Source organism: Periophthalmus magnuspinnatus, chromosome 10 (assembly GCF_009829125.3).
Source record: "Periophthalmus magnuspinnatus isolate fPerMag1 chromosome 10, fPerMag1.2.pri, whole genome shotgun sequence".
Lineage (NCBI taxonomy): Eukaryota > Metazoa > Chordata > Actinopteri > Gobiiformes > Gobiidae > Periophthalmus > Periophthalmus magnuspinnatus.
This window is the reverse complement of record NC_047135.1, coordinates 6,409,301-6,434,270: the sequence shown is the minus strand read 5'-3', so window position 1 is coordinate 6,434,270 and position 24,970 is coordinate 6,409,301. Positions and strand designations below refer to the sequence as shown.

Here is a 24,970-nt window from a genome sequence, read left to right as displayed (position 1 = left end):
AGAGGGGCGGAGGTCCTCCTGGGTCTTGGGGCAGACGGCCCGAGGAGAGGGGCGGACAGAGAGGCAGGGAGGGGTGGCTTAGTCCAGAGCTCAGGCCCGAGGATTAGAGGAGCAGCCCCAGCGCGACGACAGCATCCAGCGCTCAACCAACCCCCCCCTCTCAGCTCATTACCATCCGGGCCGGGCAGGACGCACGGGATCAAATCTCAGCGAATATCGTTTCCTGTTATATTTTCTGCATCGGTGATTTTGTTCTGGGCTGACACCAGACTCTGGTCTGTCTGCGTCCTCTTCACACCACGAGGTGAGTTTTCTCTCCTTATTGTTTGATAAGGAGCGCCTTACGGACTAGTCCGCACCTTGCATCATTTACAGGCGCTGAGCTCATATTTGGTTACAGAAAGCACCCGTTTTGTTGATGCTCGCGAGGCACACGTTCGTAGGCTACAGCCCCATCTCTTTGAGGGAGATGATAGATATTTAAATCCGATTAAGATTACAAAGGAAGCAGCAAATAGATGACCTTTTTTCTTTGTTTAGACTCATGCTTTTTTTACTGGTTAAACTTACTGGGATGGGCGGATAGAAAATATTGATCACTGGGTATGTAAGCCTATCTCTAAATGTGGCCTCAATAACACCCTCAAATTTCAGTCTATTCCATTTCTGTACAAAATAATATGGTGAATTCAGGTCATGGCTTTCATGTACGCTACTACGTTATTATACATGGTTGAAGACTGTGAGCCACGCCGTCTACGCAGTGATATCACATCAGGATGGAAAAACGCATCAAATCCTGAACCCCCATCAGAGAGACACTAGGGTCTTCCTTCTCAAACACTGGCTTTATGAATGAGTTGGGGTTGTGCGATGCGCAGACGGGGCTGGATCCTGCTCTATTTTTCTCTTCGTCCTTTTTGCTCCTCGTCCTCAGTATCCTTTGGCCAGCAGCATGCAGCCTCTTCTGCGCCGTGCCAAGCATGGCAAACGCAACACAACTAGACCGGAACAATGCGTTTTGCTGTTCTGGGGCCTTTATTTAATGCATGACATGATTCAATAAGAGCGATGATAGAGGCCTATGATCTCTTATTACGGTGGGTTTGAAGACCCTTAAATCCTTCTGTATTTTTACCAACACAGTCTAAATCTCTTATCATTTTAATCTTATGCCAAGCAACACATATCTATAGGTATACAGTGGAGGAAGGTGTGTCACTGAGAGTCTCATAAAACTTGATTTTATTTTGTTGTCTTTAATTTGACCCATTTGTGCTTGTGTGCACTTTATAGCCTACATTTGCCATTGCTGCAGGCAGTGTGCTGTGACTCAGGGATGTATGCTACAACATGTGATGGGAATATGAGCATGGAGGTCATTTCTCTGAAGGCAAAGCGAAGGCAGAGCAAAGGCGAGCAGAACTCACCCATCAGGACAGACTTGATGCCTCTGTGCATCAGCCTGGATCTGCCCTACTGACTGTGGCCCACTTACAAGAGTCTGTAGTCTTTTGCCTTTGGGGCACCTCTGGTTGTAGAATCAAAAACAGTCTAAACTGGACAATCATTATAATAGTGGCAATGTCAACTGTAGTGACTGTGTCAAATATGCTGGAATAGCAGAAGTGTATTTTCAATTATAAGACAGAAGAATATGCCCTCAACTGATGTGTTAGCTGTTGCTCCTTCTCAAAGATTGGTACGAAATGGGTGAAGGACATAGGAGACCAATGCATTCTCTGTACAGCCTGCATAAACCAGATTTCCCTCTCCTATTTTTAAAGTCATGAAATATTAAACTCCTTCTGTAGCTCTGTTTTAGTGTTGCTCTAGATTGGTGGTTTTTTGTAGTCTCCCTTTACCTAACTAGCGTACTTCTAAAACTAAAAAATAAATATGTTTACTTGTAAATTATATGGTAAGTATTACTCTAATGTTTTGTTGATTAATAATATTGGTTCCAAAATCATCATGCAAAAATTATGCAGCTAAGCCATTTTTAAAGATGTAAAATGCACATAAATATTTCCTAAATATTCCCGTACGGTTAGGAAAAACTGCTCCTTTCCACTCTGCCCATCTTACATTGACTTAGAAATAAACCTTTTGGAAGTATCACAGAGGTAAAGGAATTTCACTCAGACATCTATAGTTAAAGTAAAGTCAGTCTCCAATGGCTATCAGCCAAAACAGAGGTGCACTTTGATTTCACATCTCAAAGTCCAGAGCATTCCAAACCACTGATGGAGATCACACAGTAATACACTATTTAAGATTATTAATAGAACATTGGGGAAATCTGTTGATGAAAAGGGAAATGAAATGAGAAGCACATGTTGAGTACTATCATCATTATACTAATGGGGCAGGCTGACAGCCCATGTAAAATACAAGAGATGTAATTATGTCTGGAGCAGAGGTTATACCTGCTATCAAACACAAAGTATAGCTGGTCAGTATTCAGAATTGGTGGTGATAAAGTACTTCTGCAGCCACAGCTGCCTTAATGGTAGGCTATCAATCTTCATCAGCCCCTTTAACAACCACCAGTTACTCAAGCACACACCATACAAACTAGTTGGCATGGTGGGTGAAGTGTTTCACCCAAGGGCACCACAAAACTAAGCACTGGTCCAAGCAGTACTTGGCTACTTAAACAAATTATGCTTTTTAATTATACGGCCTCTATAATGGATCTATGATGGCATCTTAGTGACTCATCTCAGAACACATCAAGCACTTTCTTCTGAATGTTTGAGTCTTTTCTCTTTTCATGTTAAGGAAAAAGTTTCATTGTGTAACCATATATGATTTATCTTGGTGTATGGATAAAGCATCCCATGCAGAAACAGAAAGATTGTTTTTTATTGAAATTGGCCACAAGTACCCAAATGTGTCAAAAGTTCATTATAGTGCTGAATAAAATAATAGTGGTGAGATTTAGATTTGAGATTTACATTTTGTGTAAAATAATAAGCACTGAGATGTCTCTATTTACAATTCAATCTACATTTTTTTCTCTTTTCATTACTTTTACTGACATGCAATCTAAGTCAATCCAGCTGTCCTCATGCTCACACATAACTACACACCTCAGATCATCCAGACATTCAAACAAACAGTATTTTCTGCCAAATGTGCTCTTGGACCAAATGTTTACTGAGGTTTCTGTCCAAGTTTGTTGGTGAGCACTGTGTGCCCAAATTAACCTTAGAGTTAGCAATCCCTGTGGCAGACATATTTTATATGCAATTTATGTGTTATTATAGGAGGATGAGTGGAATAAGATGTTACTGCCAAATTTGTTGGTATCTAATGCAATAGTATATCTTATTATATCAAATTTGTCTGTGTGCTATAATATGTTGCCAAAAGAAGTGAGTAATTTACTCTCGTTAGTGCAGACGGCTGTGACAAATATGAACGTCATATCTGTTTGCATGCGTTGCTGGTGAGCAGGATTGAAGGTTTGAAATGCACTAGTTACAACTATATAGATCCAGTGTCTTGGTATCTGATCTTCTTTGATCCAGACTAGCCCAAGTCACCCCTGTACACTGAATGAAACTGTGAACTACACGATGTAATGGCTCTCTTGAAACGACAGTCAGTGAGAGATTATGTATGAAATCTGATAAATACTGTGCTGAAGGTTAGCACTAGCCCTGAATTTGAGGACCTTTGTCTTAGGGAAATAAAGGTTGAAGGGAGATGGATGTAGACTGCAATGGTTTACTATACAGTCATAAGGTTTAAGGTGCAAAGCTGACATTACATTGTATCATAATAATGCATACTATTGTTGCCTCTTTAATAGTTAAATAGTTGCTTCATATAGTTGCTAAATGTTATGATATCAGAATATTAAAAAACAGACAACAATTTTAGTTGTTGTAAAACTCTTGGACCACTGTTTTTGCGCCATGTCTTACGTTTATGTGACTCAATCAGTACAAGAACATGTTGCATTGATCAGCCTTTTCCCAGTAAACAAACTCCTTCAGTCTTCAGGCTTGACACTTCTGTTGTTCTTGCAGTAACTTTTCCTTCTCAAATTTTTGGCTGCTGCCTTTTTCACCCTCTTTAAAACTCTCCTCTTCTGGTCCCCTTTTGTGCACCCCCTTCAATATCCTGTCCTTTCTCTCCTTTCTCTGCTTTGACCACTTCTTTTCTCCCCTTGTCCCCTCCCACCCTCTCACAACCCCCCATATGCCTCTGTCTGCCTCCTCTCTCCTTCTTCGTGTTGCTTGTGTTGGCTGAGTAGCTGATGAGGGAGGTGTTCAGAGGCTGAGCTAGCTGCATTAGCTTTATGTATAATTCATGAGTCCAGCAGTCGGTACGTCCAAGTCTTTGCTATGGGTCTTGTGAACTAGCTCTGCGTGAGGGATACAGGGCCTGATGGCGGAGCTGCACAGATGGGACTATCAAAACCCTCTGCTGGAACCTATGGGAGCAATAGTTTACATCATAGATCACTGCTGGAGTAAAATGAGATGGTTTATTTAGACAAGTGTGTTTATTTTGTGTCACTGCTCATTCAACAGCTCAGCTTCTCACAACAAACCTGTGTTTTTCTCTCTAACCAAATCCAGTGTTAGGTTTCCGTTATATCTGGCATCACATCCATATATACAGATCTTTTATTAAGAGCCAAGAATGCTGTGAGCCAGGCAACCAGTTTTTTCTATACCACATCAGTTGTACTTGCTTTCAGCCCAATAAGAACTCTTAGTTGAACTAGGTGATATGAAATTTTAATCTAGACAACCAGACAGCGATGGAGTGTCCCTTCAACGCCATGTGGTTTGAAAGCTGCGGAGGAGTAAAGAGAGAAAAGGAGAGAGAGAGAGGGAGAGGGAGAGAGAGAGCGCCTTGGGGACCAGAGGAGGAGCCTATTGGAAATACCACAACCACATAACTGGCTGGGTCTCACATCTGCTCTGCCTGACATAGCTGTGTGTTCTCTATGAAAATATCAACAGCCATCTGACAATCTGAAAATGAAAATCTCTCCCCACTAACTGGAGCTAATTGGACTTGAGCACTCTTCACTGTGGTCACGATATGTCTCATGGATTTGTTTTGCTCGGTGCAGGTGGCTGAACTGGACCTGGACTGGCACTGATGGTCAAACTGAAGCCCCTCCACAGTGTCTGGGCCAATCCTGGAGGGGCGCGGGGCTGATGTCCCACGGGGCAACAGGGTATATGTGTTCTGGAGATCTGAAGAGACACTCTACATCCCGGTGAGTGCAGCTTATGTCATCTCTGGGTCAAACACTATTCTTTCACTTTTTCTTTGGCTTTTAGGCTACATCTTTTGTCATGGTCACATATGCCTTGTTGTTTTGGGACTACAAAGTCTATTACATTAAAAATATATTATTGTTGTGTGAAGACAGCAAAATATATCAGAAAATGAAATATTATACTGATATAAAATATCTCAATGCTGTGAAATTAAGAGTATAAGATAATGTAAGAAAAGAGAAAATAACAGGTAAAGTGACTTCAGTGTTTTGTTCTAGTGATAATTCACATTTTGATACACTATAACTTATTCTATCTGTGTTTAGTCTCTTTAACAAAGTGCCATATCTTGAAATTAATCTTGATTTTGAAATCAAGCCCAATTGTGGCTTATAATCAGGTTTCTTTCTCTATCAAAATGACAACACATTCTATTAGTATTTTGTAAGCATAAACATGGCTATATTTTTATTATACTGCCCTTGTCCCAGGACTATTTTGTCATAAACTAGTAGAAGGTACGTTTTTGGGATCATATGACAGTAATTCTCATGTCCCTGGCACAAGTCTGCATTTCAAAAAAGGAATGGCTCCTGCCCACAGAGACTGTCATTGGAGAAGACTACCTGACTCTGCAAGGACACTCAGGGTGAAGGAGGGATACAGAGGGAGGACAAAACCAGACACAGACCAAAAACAAAGTCACTGGATTCAGCTGTGATTCCAACCCATTGAAATGACACATGGTTAAACCAGCGCCTGCACTAAATATATACTACTGCCACGTGAAACGACAACATGCTTCATTGGTGTCAAACACAAGGAGATTACTGTACAAACAGACCCAGTAGTTCAGCATGCTCATGAGACTCCAGGATAGATAGTTACACCAATGACAAACTCAAAAGACAACGAATTGCAGAACGGAAATTGTTCAAGTATTTCTGTGCTTTAGATATACTATTTCACTCAGTCCTTCGTTTAGTAACAGTTGATGCATTTAAAAAACATTGCTGTACACTCTATGAAAAAGTAAGTTGGCCATCACTATCTGTTAGAAGATAACAACACTGTATAAAACTTATTTATACTTGATAGACTGCCTGAATGTATCACTTGCTTGTTCAATTTTGATACAGGAACTTTTAATACAATGTTTCATGATTGTCTACATCTAAAAACTGGCAGCACTAGAACTGAAATGAAGGGAAAAAGCTTTTAGTTATTTCACTTCCCAAAAATGTAATTCCAGGGACACTAATACACTTTAATAATATGGTCGTAAAACTTATAATCACATCTGCACCTGTTTTAATGTTTTAAATGGACCTATGTAGTTACTGGCCTCTCCTTGGATAAATAAAGATAAATGAAAATGAAGTGAAAAGGCGTGATGATGGGCAGGTGGTAAACATCATATTTTAGCTATCAATAGTCTACTTTACATTGCTTAACAGTTAATAGTGCTCTTTGCATTTGAGAACTTCTCTTACATGTTAAATGGCAATCTGAGGATGGCCATTGTGTGTAGTTCATTGATTGCACATATTTATTCCTTCTATTCTATAATTATTCTGAATGAACAACTAGACCAAAGCAGTGTTTAGTTTTGATCAACAATAATGCTTGTATAGCAATTTACAAATCTGTATTTTTGCTTTCTTTATTATGTCAATTATTTAACAAATACAAATAAATATCTTAAAATAAAAAGAAAATGCTATAAACAGTACATATAATATAAGTCAGTATTTTCATACTCACACATACATGTATTAACAAACCAAATTTAAATTCTTCTACCCACCACTACTTTAGTCTTTCTTAATGTTTGAGTTTGTAAGTAATCACTTCCGGGTGCACAGCTGTCAGATACCTAGCCCCCCTCATCCTGCCTCATCCTTCAGTCAATCTGGCTCAATCCGGATCAGCAGGAGGTGCTAAAGTGACACCCTGACCACGCGGGCCTATGCCATACAAGCGTCCGTGTATAATAATCCTCTTACAGGACAAACCCACTCGGCATGCCTTTAGTACATTACCTAGTGTGGCTAGTCATCACTGGCCCAGTCCCAACAATCACATCAAGACAGAACCTGCTAACAAGACAAAGTTGGATCTTACCTTGTTAATAGCACTGCCTTTTATTGATTACAGCTCATATATATTAGATCTGAAATGTCATTTTTCCATAGTGAATTAAGCCTTACCCTGAGCTATGGGTCTGTAAATATCCAAACCTATACGAGGTGATTAAAAAGGGAAACAAGATATACAAAGTATATGATCAAAAACAGTTTTATTATCTACTATTTCAGGGTACATTGGTATGGGTGAGATTTTTTTTCTAAAGCTGCTCCAGTGTCTATGTGCCCATGTATCTTTGCCAGTTTGTCCACAGTGCATCCGATGTGACTTTTTAATCAGACTAAGTTAAATTGTAAATAGAAGAGAAATTAAGATAATGGGTGTAGCCTGTGTTTACACAGTAATCATGAAATATACAACAAATGCTATTAATACCTGGACCTGGATGTTTACTATACCCCATTACCACATTTACAGCCACTACTTTCTCCTTGGCTTCTATGCTCCTGTTGAGTTTATCATGACCGAATGTTGCTAGTATCGACTTTTACTATCACTGTTTTTAATACTCCTTTTACTGTAAAATTACTACTACATTTAGTAAATCTGCTCCTCTACTTCACAACCTGTCACTGAAATAAGTTGGCTTGTTGATTAAATACTAAAACTCATTTTTTTAATTTTAGTTAAGTTGATGCATTGATGAAAGGTGTCTTACTTACTTACAGTAATGGGATGTATTTAAAAGTGGAAAGGGATAGGGCATACAGCCAGACATTTCACATGATTAGAACATAACTCTTGGCTTGCAGAAGTCATCTTTTCATGCACTGAGCAAACTATAACCTCCTGGTGTTGACATGAAATGAATTGTCAGGTTTTTAAAGCACATTTATCATTGTTAACTATATTGATTGGCAACGCTGGACTTTTTATTTCTATGTTTTTCACTTTCTGTTGAGCAGCCGGGCCTTACCTCTAAACTGAACTAAATAATCTTTTCTAGCGCATTCATAGCACAAGAAAGGCAGTGGCCTGATGTACCCTTAGAGTAGATCTATTGATTTGCAGAGGCATAAAATCCTGAAGGGAGCAGTACATCTTAAGATTTGGTCCAGATTCAGAACTCATCAGCTCTTATTCCCCGAGGGTTTAACGAAACTCTCCATCCTTCATCATTTCCTCACCGAGACTCTGTGTTAAAAAGCAGGCTAAGCAGAAACTAATTGGGCCATAAAAGAGAACATTGTGAACATTTTGTACTTTTACAGCAATGCATATTATAATATATTAATTTTATTTTTAACTTGTGACCTAAATTCCTGTGTAGTTGCCCTGTCTTTATACTCTCATTATTTATAAAATTCAAGGCCAAAACTATGTTCAACAAATAAAACATTTCAGCCAAGATGTAAATTTCTTCGTAATTTCTTGGCGCTGAAAGTAGAAGCTCAGGAGAGGTCCTTTCATCTCCTCTCTCTGTTTTCATTTCTGCCCAGGCCAATAGCTGTAACTCACTCCTTTGTGTATTTTGTCTAGATAAATGGAGGAGAAGGAGCGATGTAGGAGCAGGTCTCCAGCCCGGAGCACCAGCCGCGTGCAGCAGGTGGTGGGGACCATAATACGACGCACCCGAGAGTCACTCAGCAGGTATGCACTGAAAAAGATATCTGTATTTTGGCAGCCTTATGATGATGATTAACAAAATACCACTACCAATACTTTTTAAAGACTTGTTGTAGTAATACCATTGTTATATCATACAACTATTGTTGTATGATATAAGATTGTTTTTTATTCAAACATAATCTTTTACTCAATAGTGGCAGTTAAGAGCCTACAAACACACACATTGTCTTCGGATGCTGTAAAAATTCAATTAATCTTATTTTTTTACTTAATCTTCTTTGTTGTTATACATAATCAGTTAACGTTTATATGTTAGAGCTTTTTACAACAGTACAATGGCCAAAGTGCTTTTGACTTTATAAAATCTGTAATATCAGCAACCAACATTGGAAAAGCAATGTTGCAGCTTGGAGGAATGGATGATTTCTAAAATTGCTCATGGTGTTAGAGTATGAGAATAGTTGTGTCTGTCATAGTGTGTCTTGAAGTTTCACACCTTTTAGTAAGACATACGCTACCTCAGGCTCTTATTGGTTATATGCACACAGGATTGTTTATGGAAAAAAGCTGTAGATGAAGGAAAGTGTCTAATTGAGTTTTGCTCCATACCCAGCACTTTTTCCATTACTTGTCACTTGTGCATAGGTGCAATGTTGGTGACAAAACAACCGTTAACAGTGACAGGAACACCAACCATTTTAACTATGACATCAACATACCAGACTGGTACAAAAACTAGCTTATATTTTTGAAGGATGCAGCCTCTAGGCATTTCAGCCAGCTTCTTTATGTGTCGGTTATGTGTGATTGGTAGCCCTTTAAGATACTAGTATTTTTCGGTGGTATATTTTGTCTCACTAAAATGGAAAACAAATATATTTAACACAACATTAAAAAGACTCGAAAGAGAAGTTGTCAATTACATACTTGAGTGTTTTTAATCGAGAGGTCCATAGCCAATCCTCAGTAAAAGCCCGTGGTTTGTTTCACAGTTCATACTTTCGAGGAAGAAATGTAATTTTTTGTGTTAAAGGTCTGTATTATTTATGTTAGAGAAATGAATACATTTTATTTTGTTTTTAAAAAGAAAAAAGAAAATTGAATAAAACATTTTGATTAGTCTCAATAACTGAGAAAAGAAAATTGAGATTTATTTTGGCACAGGCAGACCACACACCACATCCTCAATCTAAAAACACACTGCACTGGGTTTTGTACAAATACAAAACCGGACCATCACTTTCCAACACAGAAACACACCCAGAGGAGACCACAATTATGCTTTTAAGTGCCCCTCGCTCTCGTGTTGTCCACTGAGTGGTTTCTCTTTCTTAGTAAAGGAGGCGTGTGAAGGAATGCCTCTCTGACTTGCTCTGAGGAAAAAAAGCTCACAAACTGCTGACCCAGACACACACCCTTGGGGACTGTGTCATCGTCATATTCAAACAAAAATGTATACACAGTTTACTCACCGCTCACCATGATGGCTCTGTGGCCTTTCATTTTTGTTAGGCCAAAGTTCCTTAGGATTAAGTTCAACTACAGGTCATAGCTGGGTAGGATTTTGAATATAAATATTAAATGAACAGAAAGTAATTCAAAACATATGTTAAAATGTTCATATTACTTAAAAATGTAAACCTTTACTATATGATTACTCTGCACAGGTTAATGTGTTGTAGACATTGGAGCCTTGCTTCAGAATAATTCTGGGAGTTTCTTGAATTGTGATGACAAATAATTTTCAAGGCATTCACTACTATATTGTGCATGTTTTGTGACAGTCCCAAGCCGTGATAAGCAAATGTAAATTATATGTTAATCTATACAGAAATTGTGCATGTTCTGAAGCACTCCTGTGAGTTACTCACAAATATTAATTCATGAACATGAACCTCATCATGCCTCCAGGCCTGTAACCTTTACCCTTTGGCCTCTGCAGGGAGCGGTTGCTAGGAGATGGGAGGTCACAGCGATCCAACAGTCTGTCCAATCAGAACTTCCAGGCCAAACTCCAGCTGCAGATCACCAGAGATGCGGTCTTGGACAGCAGCACTGGCCATGGCTTCACCCTCACCACAGAGCCCCCCCTGCTGGTCAGGGACATCTCCCCAGGTAAGACACACACATTAAAAACAATGTTAATTTATAGAGGGATCTAAGATACACAAAATAGCCCTTTAACTGTTTACATGCTGGACACGCTTACATTTTTGTATGACCGCTATAATTTCCAAACCATACAAGAACTATAGTAAATTAAATTTACCTCTCTTCAAAATTGCTCTTGTCCTCATGCTTGACCCTTTACATTAAGTTCAGCTATAAGCCTATCACAATATTTACTATATTGACTTATCATTTATTATATGATAACTGGAACAGTATATTTTTGAGCTCACTAATTATCATATGTACATTTTCTTTGCAACAATGGTGAGATTTTAGTTATTTTAGTTGCAAAATAGAAAGATTTGAGCTGTAAAAAAATTAAAATAATGGTTTACTAGGATTATCCCGTGTTATAAAGTAGTTTCAATATTATCGTTTGTCATTTTATTTCTCTATAATATATCGTGTTTCAAAATTTGTTAATGTGACAGGCGTACTCAGGTAGGTAATTCAGCATGTCCCATCCATATTACTATGAAAAATGTTATTTACTTTGTCAAAATATTGGGATTTAGTGCAGAAGGTAGTCAGGTCAGCTCTTTCTCAAAACCCATATTGTTCTTGGGTAAGTGGGTTAATGTCCATTACCTTCGTCATTCACTGTGGCTGGTTGCAATAGGAAGGGAATGACCTAAAAATCTGAAAATCACTGTGCATGTGGTTCATTGTACTGTGCCCCTGATGATAAGAATGTCTGTGGTCATAATATTGCTTCTGTGCAATGAACTAAACACATATTATGCAGGTTTACTTGTTAGTTTTTGTTCTTGGAGCACTGAATGATCTATTTATTATGTTAATATGGTGTTAAACAGTCTGATGTTTGTCTCAGTGAGTTGTTTTTGGTGCTTCCTCACTAAAATGTCACTTTTTATGTAACAGTTCTTTGCTACCAGCCATCCTCATTTTGGCTACACTGTGTCTCATACGCTCTTTGGAATTTCACATTATTAAGGGGCCATGGACTTACATTCATTTCCTGTAGTCTTTCATTAACCACAGCATGCATAAGCCTTTAAACATATACGTATGAACTTGGAGGTTAAATTCCTATAACTTGTTTAGGAACACACAAACAAACATTGGCCAAGCAACTCTGGCATTAAGGCTGAAGGGCAGTGTGCCAAGAAAGTCACAAAAACAACAGAATCTGCACATTGTTTCTAAATCCATTCGGGTAACTTTGACAAAGGGGCAGCAATAGGCCAGGAACAAAGCTGATCCATTACTTTATGTTCATTAATCTGATAAACGACTTGTACAGGTCTCCGTCTGTGTACTACCTTGACAATTCAGGTTTGCTGCCAAAATCCAGTGAAAACAAAGGGAGCTGGTAAAGGTGAACACAGAGGAGTGTGATTTGGGCAAACATACCTGTACTATTCAAACATAATTGTATGGTCTCTAAATTTAGACTTTGTGTAGTCTTGACAAGCTGCTTTTAATGTGGTCCTCACTATATTTAGAGAGGGCTCAATACCACAATATTTATAGTAAATAATTTCATTGGGCTAACACGGTGCTGTAGTGCGAGCCTTATGTATTAAGAAGTATTAAGTATTAAAAGTATTTTTCAAGTTAGCTGCACAGAAATGGGGCAAATAGAGTACCTCTGTTGTTCCTGTTGTTTTCTTTTTTTTTTTTACAAAAGTGTGCAATTGAAAATTATTGAAATTATTATTATTATTATTGAAATTATTGCAAAACATGATATTGATCTCAAACTTGATATTGCAGTTATTGTTACATCCCTATTGGACAGTAGAGAACCCTAGTTCTGACACACATACACACATATGTTACATTTGCAATGAAAATTGAGTATAATACAATTAGGCTTGTCACAATAACAAATGTTGAAGCACTATCCATTGCTGCAGAGAAATATTGTGATAAACGATAATATTGAAAAATACAGTATATAATATTTACTATATTATATATAGTAAAATATATATATAAAATACTTTATGCCACTGACACAAAGCCGGATAATCCCAGTAAACAAATTTTTAAATATACAACATTATTAAAAGGGATGAGTTGCAAGAAATTGTACACATGATAAATACAGAGCCCCAAAATATATTGTTCCAGCTTTCATATATTTAATGATAAATCGATATAGTATTTATCGTGACAGGCTTGAATACAATTAATGTGAAATAAAAATAGTCTGAGAATGAGGTATAGGTGCAGTGAGATGCTGATTAAAAAACGAGAGCAAAAACAGGCCCATTTCAGGACATTGGCAAAGCTGTTGTGTAAGAGGGGGTTGGATGTCCGGTAGTGTTTCTGAAGGCTTTCAGAGCAGGGCTGCCTTGCTGCCATTGGGTCAAATATTAGGGACAGACCGTGTCTTCTAGACTGACAGAAACATCTGAAAAACATATGTGACAACGACATTTTGCAGTTTTCTTCATGTCTGTGTCGGTTTGTGTGTGTAGGGGATAAGGGCTGTGCCTCAGTCGCAGTCTCTTGCCCCAAGACAAGTGAGTATAAATAACTAGAGAAAGCAGAGCAAAGCTGAGCTGGATGGAGCCCAGAATAATCGTAACCCCTCAAGTCCTGGAGCTCTTCGCTGAGTCAGCCATGTTGAAAAACCATGTGGCGTTCAGTGTGTGTGAATGCAACTGCTCCATCTATTTATCTTAATGCACAAGCTCAAGATTTATACTTGTGTAAAAGTACTGCACTGTGCAACTGTACTGCTGCTGCAATCTCATAGGCACAAGTGTATCATAAGAAATTTTAATATATCATGCATAGATAAATAATACAGTTCTCCCTAGCATTGCACAACTAGTAGTTCAATCAATTTCATCTTTCATCTTGTCCCATGCCTGGATAAATGGAAATGGTTACACAAATTTGGTGTTAAATTATGCCATATCATTAGGCCACACTGAACACAGAAATATAGAATAGCTGAAAAGGGAACAAAACTACCAAAAATGTTTATACTTTCAGGATTTACTTATGCAAGCTTGTATAACTAAATGTACTTCCATTGTTTATATATGAATCATGCCCATAACTTAGCCTGAATACAGTGAATGTGAAATTAAACTGTCTGAGAATGAGGAACAGCGTGCTTCAAAGCCAATGATATTTTCAGTTAAATATCTAATTGTTTATTCATTAGAGATTTCCTATGCTGTCTTTTATCTGTAGGGAGTCCGGCAGATGGGATCCTCTACCCAGGGGACCAGGTACTGCAGATCAATGACAAAGTGCTGGAGGATTTAAGCTCTGAGCAGGTGGAAAACGTCTTGAGGTAAGATAAACTGCAAACACTACATCTTCCTTGTTCTTTAAGTCCATTTCTCAGCTGACTAATGCACTTCTCAGAACAACAGCAACCAGTGTGTCTTGTCTGTCCACTCAAATAAATGCTTTTCATTGTTTGCTGCACTGCATTTCTTACATGCAGAACGTCATAGGGTCAGGGTGTGTGTGTATGGGAAGCTTAGTACAGTGGGTCAAAGGGTCAAAAGAAAAAGTGCTTATTTGACATCTGGACACAAAGATAATGATAATTCTTCATGTTGCAGGGACATGGAGGATTGTATCACTGTAACCATCCTACGGCACATGACGGTGAGCACAAAGGAGATATTGACAAACTCTACATGGGAAAAAAACACCACTCTCTCTATGAATTATGAAAATGTCACCAGAGGCTGTGTTTCTAAGCATGTGACAGCAAACCACATTTTCTGAAAGGGATTAACTCTAAGATTGCCAACATAAATACAGTCAGTGTAATCACAGTGTGGGCTGCTGTCATGTTGTTTGGGTGTAATGTTGTTCAATCTGCTTTGAGGAGGACAGGATCAGGCTCTGTGTGTCACTGTAATGTCACTGGAGACTTGTGTGTTTGCAGAATCCAAAGTCGTCCATCATGTCTGCGGAAAAGAGAGCCCGCCTGAGGAGCAATCCAGTTAAAGTGCGCTTTGCAGAGGAAGTGGTGGTCAATGGGCACACTCAGGTTAGACAGGCTCATAACATCTTGATAAACTTAAAAAATAGCTAATTTGTTACACACAGCCCAGCTTTTGATTTCTAAATCTAGCTATCATATGTTGTTTGTTCACCATTGAACATGCATCTCAACTTACACAAAATAATCACAAAATAAAAGAAAAAAAATTAATATTTTATCATTTTATTTTTTAATTATTTTTTTTATTTTATAATCACTAGACTGTAATTAGCAAGAGCAATGAAAAAATTGTTTATTAAGAATGAATCAGGCTTGAATCATTCTTGTTTGTTTATCATTAATTAAGTATTTCTTTATGCTTATAAAGTGTTACCAAAAGTTATAAACAAAAAAAAAAACTGCTAAATTTTGCAAAATGCTAAATCTGTGTTCATTTTACATTCAGTGGTGATAATTTTATACTTTACTTTATGATTTATTTAATTTTTGGAGTCACATGTGTTTTTGTATTGTACAGGGAAACTCTCTCCTTTTCCTGCCCAATGTCCTCAAAGTCTATTTGGAAAATGGACAGACCAAAGCCTTCAAGTTTGACAACACCACCACAGTAAAGGTTTGTGCGTTACAGAATGTTAATGTGTTATGAGGTTTGGGGTTTCTCTCTCATTTTGGGTATCACAACAACAAATCTTATGGACTAATCTAGACAAAGTGTGTGTCATTTTTGTAGCAAAAATAATCAAATCAGTTCAAGATTTGGGTAACACTAATAGTAACAGGTTATTACTAATATTTTTGTTCTTTTTATGCCATGTTTCTATCAATCACTTTATTTATTTATTTTTTATTAATAATACTTCACAAGCATTAAATAATCCTTTAATGCTTTGTAGAGAAAAATGCAGTAAATTTATTCCATGAGCTGCATGTATAGAAGGATAACTCTTCAAACTGTAATCTTTGTAAACATGTTTGACAATGTTTAGTTTCTGCTGGTTTGTAAAGTGTATCCACCTGCTGCCTACTGACAGTGAAATTTGTATGTTTAAGGCATCTAAAATGTTGTTTTTTTTCGTTGTCCCAGGACATTGTTCTCACTCTGAAGGATAAACTGTCCATCCGGGCCATTGAGTACTTTTCCCTGGTGCTGGAACAACAGTACAGCATCACCAAGCTGCTGCTGCTGCACGAGGATGAGCTCATGCAAAAGGTGAAATACGAAATGTACTATAAATATACTGTATGCATGATCACACATCACACTATTAACACTGTCTGTGTGCCGGTCAGGTGGTGCAGAAAAAGGACACCCACGATTATAGGTGTCTGTTCAGAGTGTGTTTCATCCCCAGAGACCCCATGGACCTACTACAGGAGGACCCCTCTGCTTTTGAGTATTTCTTTTTACAGGTACGCAAATTTATGTCTTTATCCATTTGTGTCAGATCCCTCTAATGAAAGTAATTAAGTATTTTATCAAAGCATGACTGCGTTCATCACAGAGCTGTTGCACTTGATGTTTTACCTGTTCAAGTCTGCATTTCATTCTGAGATGAGGAGCCTTAGAGCCATGGATTTCTTTATTTCAGAGTTACCCTCTGAGCGATTCTCTTTTGTCTTTGGAGCTGTGTTTGTTCTGCTGTATGCCACATGTGTCCCTTTTGTTTTCACAGTCATGTTGATGGTTTGTGTGACATTTATAATTGTGTGTGTTGTATTTTGTATTGTAATGTTGTGTGTAAGAGTTCTACCTGTGTGTATTACCCTTTCTGCAGAGCGTTGGCGACGTGCTTCAGGAGCGCTTTGCTGTGGAGATGAAGTGTAACACGGCTCTGCGGCTGGCGGCATTGCACATGCACGAGAGACTTGATAGTTGTGGACAGACGAGGACATCTATCAAGAGCATTACGTGAGTCATACTGTATAACTTTCAGTGTGTGAGTGGTCATTCAAGAATGTAACTTATCCTGCTACTGTCATTTAGCCCTATGATTGTATTCTGTCATCTGAGGTGACTCAGGTGAGGAGTGGACTCAGGCAGGTCAAGCTAATCTCTGCATCACACCTTTATTTATTTTTATGCAACCAGTCAGGCAGCTAGTTACATAATATGTGCACTATTTTTAGACACTATCTGCTTTTTATGTCTCAATTATGTCATTGTCTTTGTAAATGGCAGGAAAGAGTTTGGCCTGGACAGCTTCATCTCCCCGACCCTCCTCGGAAACATGAGGGAGAAGGACCTGAGAAAAGCCATCAGCTACCACCTCAAGAAGATCCAGGCCCTCCTGGAGCCGCGACAGAAAGTAAAAACAGACAAAATCATAAACTTCATTAGGTTTAAAGAGACTTGATCACCTTGTCAACATGTTGTTTCAGGTCATAGCTGCTACTCAGGCTCGACTGGCCTACCTCACTCAGCTGGGAGAGCTCATTTCATATGGAGGGCGATCCTACAGTGCCACTATGATGGTAGGCTTTATTTTATTCTAATGTTGAGGAGTTCTTTTGACAAGACAGCATTGTTTGAAAGATATTATGCTTGATATTTTCCTGGCCTCATACAGATGACATAAAGATACTGGAAAAATGTTTTAACATGGAATTTCCCCATTGTGGGACAAATAAAGGTTATGCTATCTTATCGTAATAACACCCAATGAAGCATGTCAGTTTTATATTGTTATTCCAGCTCAGTGACCTCACAATATGCTCATTTCCATAGCCCTCCTATCACCCAATCAATAATTTGAAATCCATTATTAAATTACATTGTACATTATACTTTCAAGTTAATATCACTATGGGACAGATGATTTGCTGTGGTGAAATGCTTAAAAACAGTTTGCCCATCAGCTCCAGGACAGAGAAGTACCGGTGAGCCTTTTGGTTGGAGCAAAGTATGGCATGAGCCAAATCATCAACCACAAACTGAACGTGATCTCAACGCTGGTGGAGTTCAGCAGCATCAGCCGCGTGGAGCTGCTCTCAGAGTCGGAGAAAGTCAGCCTACTGCGCATCTCACTGCATGACATGAAGGTACAGAGCAAGTACTAAAATAGATGCAGTATGTTGTATTATTCACCAATACAGAGGCACTTACACACTGACACAGATAAGAAAAATGGATCCTCCTCGCACCATATTCTCACTCATGCAAATATAGGTCACATGGTTTTCTTCACCACACAGCAGCCTGGGGGATGTATCTATCAAAGTAATGCAACAATTTTAGGTCGGCTAGATGAATTGCAGTTAGATCAAAATTAGAGTTTAAATGGTCGCAATTGGCAAAGGCTTAATTTTTTAAAATAGTAAGTACTTCTTTGTAAACAACATAATATCTTGACTCCATTGTCTTTTGTTATGTGTAAAACATTCAACTCTTTTAGTTTAGACCTCTACAAACATGTGCTGTCTGAAATTCTTATCTTTCTTGAATTAGCTTAAAAAAGTACATTTGAAAATCTGTTCGCAATGTGATGTTTGATGTTTTTCCAAAATTGTTCAGCGTAAAGTCAGTGGTCTCAAAGGTGACAATCTCTCTCTTTCTTTCACTCCACTGCCTTTCCTTCTTTGTACCCTACTGTGGCTTGTTTGTCACTGTCGCTTTTACCTAATCTCCTCCAACCTTGCAATCCCTTCCCAGCCATTTGCCTTACTGATGGACTCTCTGGCAGCCAAAGACTTAGCATGTCTGCTGGGGGGCTACTGCAGACTCCTGGTGGACCCCAATGTCAATGTCTTCCGTCTGGGGCGCCCGAAAGTGAGGGTGCACCGGATACCTGCTGAAGAAGGTGTGTGTGGGAAGTTCGCCGTTGTAGAGGGCGTGTGCTATGAATCCCTGACAAGTGAGCAAATACTGTTTCTGGCTTTAGACCTAATTTAATAGACATTTTTCACACCTTATGTTGATGAATGTCACAAGCCAGTACGGGTAATGCTAGATATAAGAGGCAATCAAATATATATTTTCATAGGTTGTGTTCACGTTCACAATATTCAGAAATTGAGATCAAGACAGATTAATTCTATATTGCGTTCTATATTGATCTGGTTTATAGTTAAAACTGAACTAGTTTAAATTTCTCATTGAGGATCACCTGCTTCATGAAAATGTTCAAAATGATTGTATAAAGCTATCTATATTACATGTATTCAATCACAGTTGTTTTTAATGACAAAAATGTACTTCTTCTACTGCCTCTTTAATATGTCCATAATTATTGAACCTATTGACATTAAATTAACCAAAACAACTTTTGATTCACGAAAATCACTATGGTCATTTTTGATGCAATATTCTATCATTTGATCTGATTTTATATCTTTTTTAAAGATTGACATTGCCAACTGATACTTTGATATAAATCAGATTTCAGAATGTGAATGCAACCTATTACACTTTACTTAATGAGATTACCATTATTTCCATACTAACATATTTCTTTTTCCTGTTTATCATTTGTTCATCTTTACTGTGTTATTAGGTTATGTATCCCGCTGCTGTAGTGACTCAGATGAATCATCAGATGACGACGACCCAATGGACTCAAATCGCCATGACCCCGCAAGTCAGGACTGGGAGGAGCGGAGGAGAGAGGCGGAGGAGCAGAGGAGGGAGGAGGACCGGCAGGAGAGAGAGGAGCATCAGGGCAAACAGGAAGTCAAGATTATTGTTACCACGGAAACGAAAGAAAACGAAGGTGAAGAAGGTGCTTCAGGAAGTGGGTTGAGGAAGTTCGCAGTGATGGATGAGGACATTAACAGAGAGAATAACTGGTACCACACAGACCCACGAGTCACCTGTAGCTTCTCCAGTCTGTCCAGTGGCTCTCTGAGTGCTGCTCTGGATGACAGCAGCAGCAGCACCTCGGCCAAAACTTCATCCCGTTCAGAGGTGCAAGCCGCTATAGACGTGCACCACCCCTACCTCCTCGATACGAAAGCCCACCAAGCCCCGCTGCGACCCACCAACCTCAACTACTGCGGAACTGACAACTCGTACTTGTGCTTTACAGACCTCTCCAACTCTGATTTCATGCCTAGTCCGGCAGGGGCGACGAGTGATGACGATGATGACGATGATGAGGAAGAGGAGGAGCATCCACTTAAATCACTTCGACGCATTTCTAAGATTCCCAGTTCGAGGGATTTGAGAATGATCGACAGCACGCCTTTTAAAAGATCGCCAATTAAAAAGAAAAAGACTCCCCCAAAAGTCCCAGTTAGAACAAGTTCAATACCTGGAAATAAAGCAGCGCAGGCAGAACATCGGCTCTCGAAGGATGAAGATGCAATGCGCCTTACACCTTCTCCCAATGTTGTGCCATCTCTCTTGGTGAAGGAAAGTGCTTCAGAGTCTGAAGAGGAGTTTTACGATGCAAAGGAGAGATTCACGCCCCCAGTACCAGATCTTTCCGGTTTGTTGAACAATTTGACTAACAATAAATATAGTTGGGTATTGTTATGTTTATCACAGTCTTTTGTCATATTTTTTAAACATTCTTAAATGCTTACTATTTAAAAATATGATTTCAGTCTTTTTCAGAGTGATGAAAAAATAAGACCATTGCCATAGTGATTAACAAGTAAAAACTATATTTGTTTTTCTTTCTAGATAAAGAGCTTGCTGATCGATGCAATGCTAATCGCCTGAGTGGCAGTTGGAATGGTTTCCCTGCATCATCTGGAAAGGCTCCTCCCTCTCCCCTCGCTACTAAATCCTCTAATGTCAAGAAGGAATTGGACATGCCTAAAACTCAATCAAGTCAACAACTTAACAAAGTGCAGCCAAGTCCCCCAAAGCCATCTCCCAAACCTGAAGTTAAGGTAAAACCACCAGTGGCCCCTAAGCCTCAGCTGCCTCCCAAGCCTAAAATCAACCCTCCAAAATCACCCCAAAAGGGACAGTCGTATGCTCACTGTAACGGGGACGGCTCGGGACGGCTCTCCTCAGATCTGCTGGAGATGGAGCCGGAAACAATGGAGTTTAAGTCAGTCACTTCTGGAGCAGGGGGGCTGCCTCTTTCCTCTCCCCTGATCACTGCTGTCCGCTACAGACAGCAACCACTCCCCAGCACCACACTGCAAACTGAGGAGAAGAGGCTGCAAAATGGACTGAAACCAAATAAAGAGGTTCCACATGAAAATGGAGTTTCAAAAGACAAATATATTATAGATAAAGATGGTGATGTTGAGGTACAGAACAATGGTACAACCACATCTGCTAAATGCCAACCGTCAATGCCACGCTCAAATTCAGGTACAAAACTTGCTCCTCCTCCAGTACCCCCAAAACCCACTGGCCCAATAAACCTTATCCCCTTGTCCTTACCTGCCAGTTCTCCTGTATCTCCAACTGACCCAAACAAAAGCATATTTAACCCTCCAAATGGGATCTACCCTTGGAGCAGTCGCAATGGAACCATCCAGTCTGGACCTAAGAGGGTGTCTCTGAGCCACGAGAGCCTTTCACCCAAAAACTCAGAGGCGCCTCTCACCCTCACTACCTCCCTCACCTCCACCAACTCTGCAGGCAGTGGAGGGCTCGAGAGCAGGGAGACAGGGAGGTCTGGCTCTGGGTCCGATCTGCGCACCAGCTCAACCAGTCTCGGGGGGAGACTTCCAGCTTCGGCCCTTAGAGGAAAGATCCAAGCCCTACCGTGGTACATGACGCGCTCACAGGAAATCTTAGGGACCCTCGATTACCCATCAACCAGCTCCATCAATGGCGACACATCTGGATTTGGTTCTGGGCTGTCTGTTGCCAGCGGACTATCAGATCTGAACAAGACACCTGTAAAGGAAAAGGACGCTTGTATTGCCTCAAAATTTGAAAAGAAGGGAGAGTTTTTAGAAGATGGGGCACAGGTTGTGATAGCCACTTTCAAAGAAGCCCAGGAAGTGACATCACACATGAACAAAGCCAATGGGATAAACGGGTCGTACCCAAACCTAAACAGTATCTACAGTGGCAGTGTGTCTTCGGAGCAGCCACAATCTCGTCCCAACTCAGCAGTGGGGCTTAGAGGGGTGATGAACATGCATGAAGGAGGGGATTCTCCCACATCCTCATTAGCAGACAGTACTCCTCCACAGCAACACAAAGACGCATGCGGGTGTCGGACTGTTTATGCTAACTGCTTTAGTGGAGACAGTGAGGATGGGGTCAGCTTTGACGAGGAGATGACTGTTTTTGAATTCTCCCGACGAACAAAACCTAAACCGACCAGCCCTGCGCCTCCCCCTGCTCCTCCGACTTCATCTTCCAACTCTAATCTCATTTCACTGCTGAGGGACAACCCCAGACCACTCTCTACCTTCTCCACTGCATCGTCTGACTTTAGTCCGCTTGTCTCTTGTCCGGTCTCTCCTACTACATCACTAGGAAATCCTCTTCGATCTTTCACTAATAAAAACTATGGTGGGCTCAAGGGTGGTTTCGCTACTTTACGGCAAGATATTGACCAACTCCTCCTGGTGTTGGAACAAGGCGTACTTGAACAAGAAATATTAAACCATGAATCGGATCAAAAGGGTCTAAAAGATGAGCCAGATTTAAACCACAATGGGACTAATAACACAACTCGTGGTGTCTATTGTAGCAGGAAAAGCCAAATTTCTATGAGTGAAGTTGAGAGAACTCTACTTCAGACTGAGGCCAGGCGATTGGCATCCGGATGTCAGAGAGCCACACGTGTTGGCTGGGCCCCAGATGAAGCCTTGCGTTCCCTGTCCAATAGTTTCAGTGCACTGGTCCAGTTATCCGCAGCTTGTTTGCGAACCAAACCGTGTAGTCGCTGTGATGTGTGCCAGAGTGTGAGTGGAACATATAAAGATGCTGCAGAGGACAGCCAGGAGCCTATGGACAAGCTAAAAGAAATACTAGGACTGTATCGGGAGTTTGTGGGGGCAGTTGAGAGCGCGGGGACAGGGGCAGGACTGAAAAATCAGGGGGAGACAGATGGTGTCCGCCTACTGGCCAAAAGATGTACTGTACTTATCTCCTCTGTGTTTGCTTTGACACAACTGTTCCGCACACAAACTTTAGAAACTTCAGACCCTCCAAGTCAAACGTCTAACCACGCAGCTAACCACACGCCTGGTCCAGTACCTCTCAAATTCTGACTTTACCCCATCCCATTCATATTTCTTTGACTTTGGGCTTAAACAAGAGCCTGACACAGTTGTACTCTCCTGTAACCTTGTTGTATAGTGCCAAGTTGCCAACCACAATTCAGCATATACAAACTTTGAATACAACAGCCACAAACCAACCGCAAAATGAGGAATTCTTATTAACTTGGCCTCTTCCTGGACGCATATGGACTATGCATCTGTACATATGGATTTTATAATCTTATTTTATGATATAGTATGTGTATGTAAGAATGAATTACCTGTGTATGTATTTATGTATTTATTTTTTACAATGTTTGCACCATGGTCTGTGGTGTTTCTGGTGAAAAAATTAACACTATGGATGTCACTGGAGAATTTTTTTTTTTTTTTATTCTAAACAACAGTATTATATGTTATTTTTGCTGCTTAACAAATTTTCACTCCACAAGGTGTAATCTGTAAATTGTCGTTTTCGAAGTATAATTTACTGACAAGTTTTACAAATAATCTTGGTCCTAATTGCAAAAAAGCAGTACTGGATTTTTTTCGTATGCGACTGCACCTTTATATAGATTTAGTTGTTTACAGTTACTCATTTTAATGGGCTACATTACCAAGCAGGGAGAGCACTTTTGACTGTTACAGATTGCACCTTTTTGGCACTCTCCTTTCGTGAAGTGTTTTTACCCATAATTCCCTTGTCCTCATAGTACCATTCTCCAAATGTATGCAGTATTATATTGTTATTCTAGTTTTTCCATGAGATATTTATTTCCTAGTGTGTGAGTTGGGTCCAAGAAGTAAAAAGGGGATCAATTGAGTGTAGTTTAAGGTTTTGTCTTGACACTAGTGTGACTGTTATGCTTAAAATGTAGCAAGGATCCAAAGTCTTAAACTGTTCGAACACTGAGCCACTAATGTCCCCACAATGGTCTCTTCTCTGGACACCACCACTATAACAATAACATGGACTGACTGCTGTAGATATAAACATGAATATCTATGTTGTTTTTTTTTTGTCTTTAGTTTATGGCTATGCAAATCAAACCCACCCTCCACGTATTGTAGTCTTGTTTTATTGTGTGAACATTTAAAACAACAGTAGCTGCATTATGTTTCTATAAATGTAATGGGTGCTTTCTTTGTTTGGAATGTTTAACTTTGATCTGATTTGAAGAAAAAAATGAAAGCAACATTCTGCATTGTTGCATGGCATTAGCATAAAATATACTGTCAATGTGAAAACCCTATCTGTACTGATGTCTGGGATTATTACATTGTTTGCTAATGTATAGTACTCACTAATTAGCAGCTGACCATATCACATAATGCCTGCTCATCTGATTGAAAGGAGGATTTATTAAGATGCCTACCAGAAGTGAATTAGAAAATAAGGTCTTATGTATTGATTTGAGAGTGTATAAATTTGTTTAAAGGAGCATTAATGGGAAGATTGCAGCCAGATACATTTTCTAAATGTTCTAACAAGATGACACAAGATGTTATTGAAATAATGATGTTTGGGAAAAGATGCCTTCTCATTGCCATAACAAGAAGCTCCATTGTAACACTTTTGAACTCTCAGGAGCCTCTTCTGTTTGTGTCAGGCTACTAAACAATGGAGAAGCCTGGGTTACATTTTAATCTGTGTACATCTGTAAGCATTGGTCAAATCATAACAAATGCATTTCATTATGAAAGGGACATTGTGCGTTACATGTGGTCACTTTCCCATACCCACTTACAATAAACTAAATAT

The 24,970-nt window shown here is 39.5% G+C and overlaps 1 protein-coding gene across 3 annotated transcripts; it reads left to right on the top strand.

Annotated features, from left to right (window-relative positions):
* The first annotated feature begins 77 nt into the window (after positions 1 to 77).
* frmpd1b (FERM and PDZ domain containing 1b) lies at positions 78 to 24,970 on the top strand. Of its 3 annotated transcripts, none has more exons than XM_033973944.2 (17): positions 78 to 304; positions 5,099 to 5,248; positions 8,880 to 8,990; positions 10,912 to 11,084; positions 14,316 to 14,418; positions 14,696 to 14,741; positions 15,028 to 15,132; positions 15,605 to 15,700; positions 16,172 to 16,297; positions 16,378 to 16,497; positions 16,863 to 16,996; positions 17,267 to 17,393; positions 17,467 to 17,559; positions 17,944 to 18,126; positions 18,737 to 18,884; positions 19,578 to 20,510; positions 20,708 to 24,970. In XM_033973944.2, exons 3-17 carry the CDS (start codon positions 8,884 to 8,886, stop codon positions 23,215 to 23,217), a joined length of 5,004 nt encoding a protein of 1,667 aa, XP_033829835.1. In that variant the 5' UTR covers positions 78 to 304; positions 5,099 to 5,248; positions 8,880 to 8,883; the 3' UTR covers positions 23,218 to 24,970. The 3 variants fall into 3 exon arrangements, with proteins under 3 accessions (XP_033829835.1, XP_033829832.1, XP_033829833.1); XM_033973941.2 differs by having other exon boundaries at positions 18,737 to 18,938; XM_033973942.2 differs by lacking the exon at positions 78 to 304 and having other exon boundaries at positions 4,470 to 5,248; positions 18,737 to 18,938.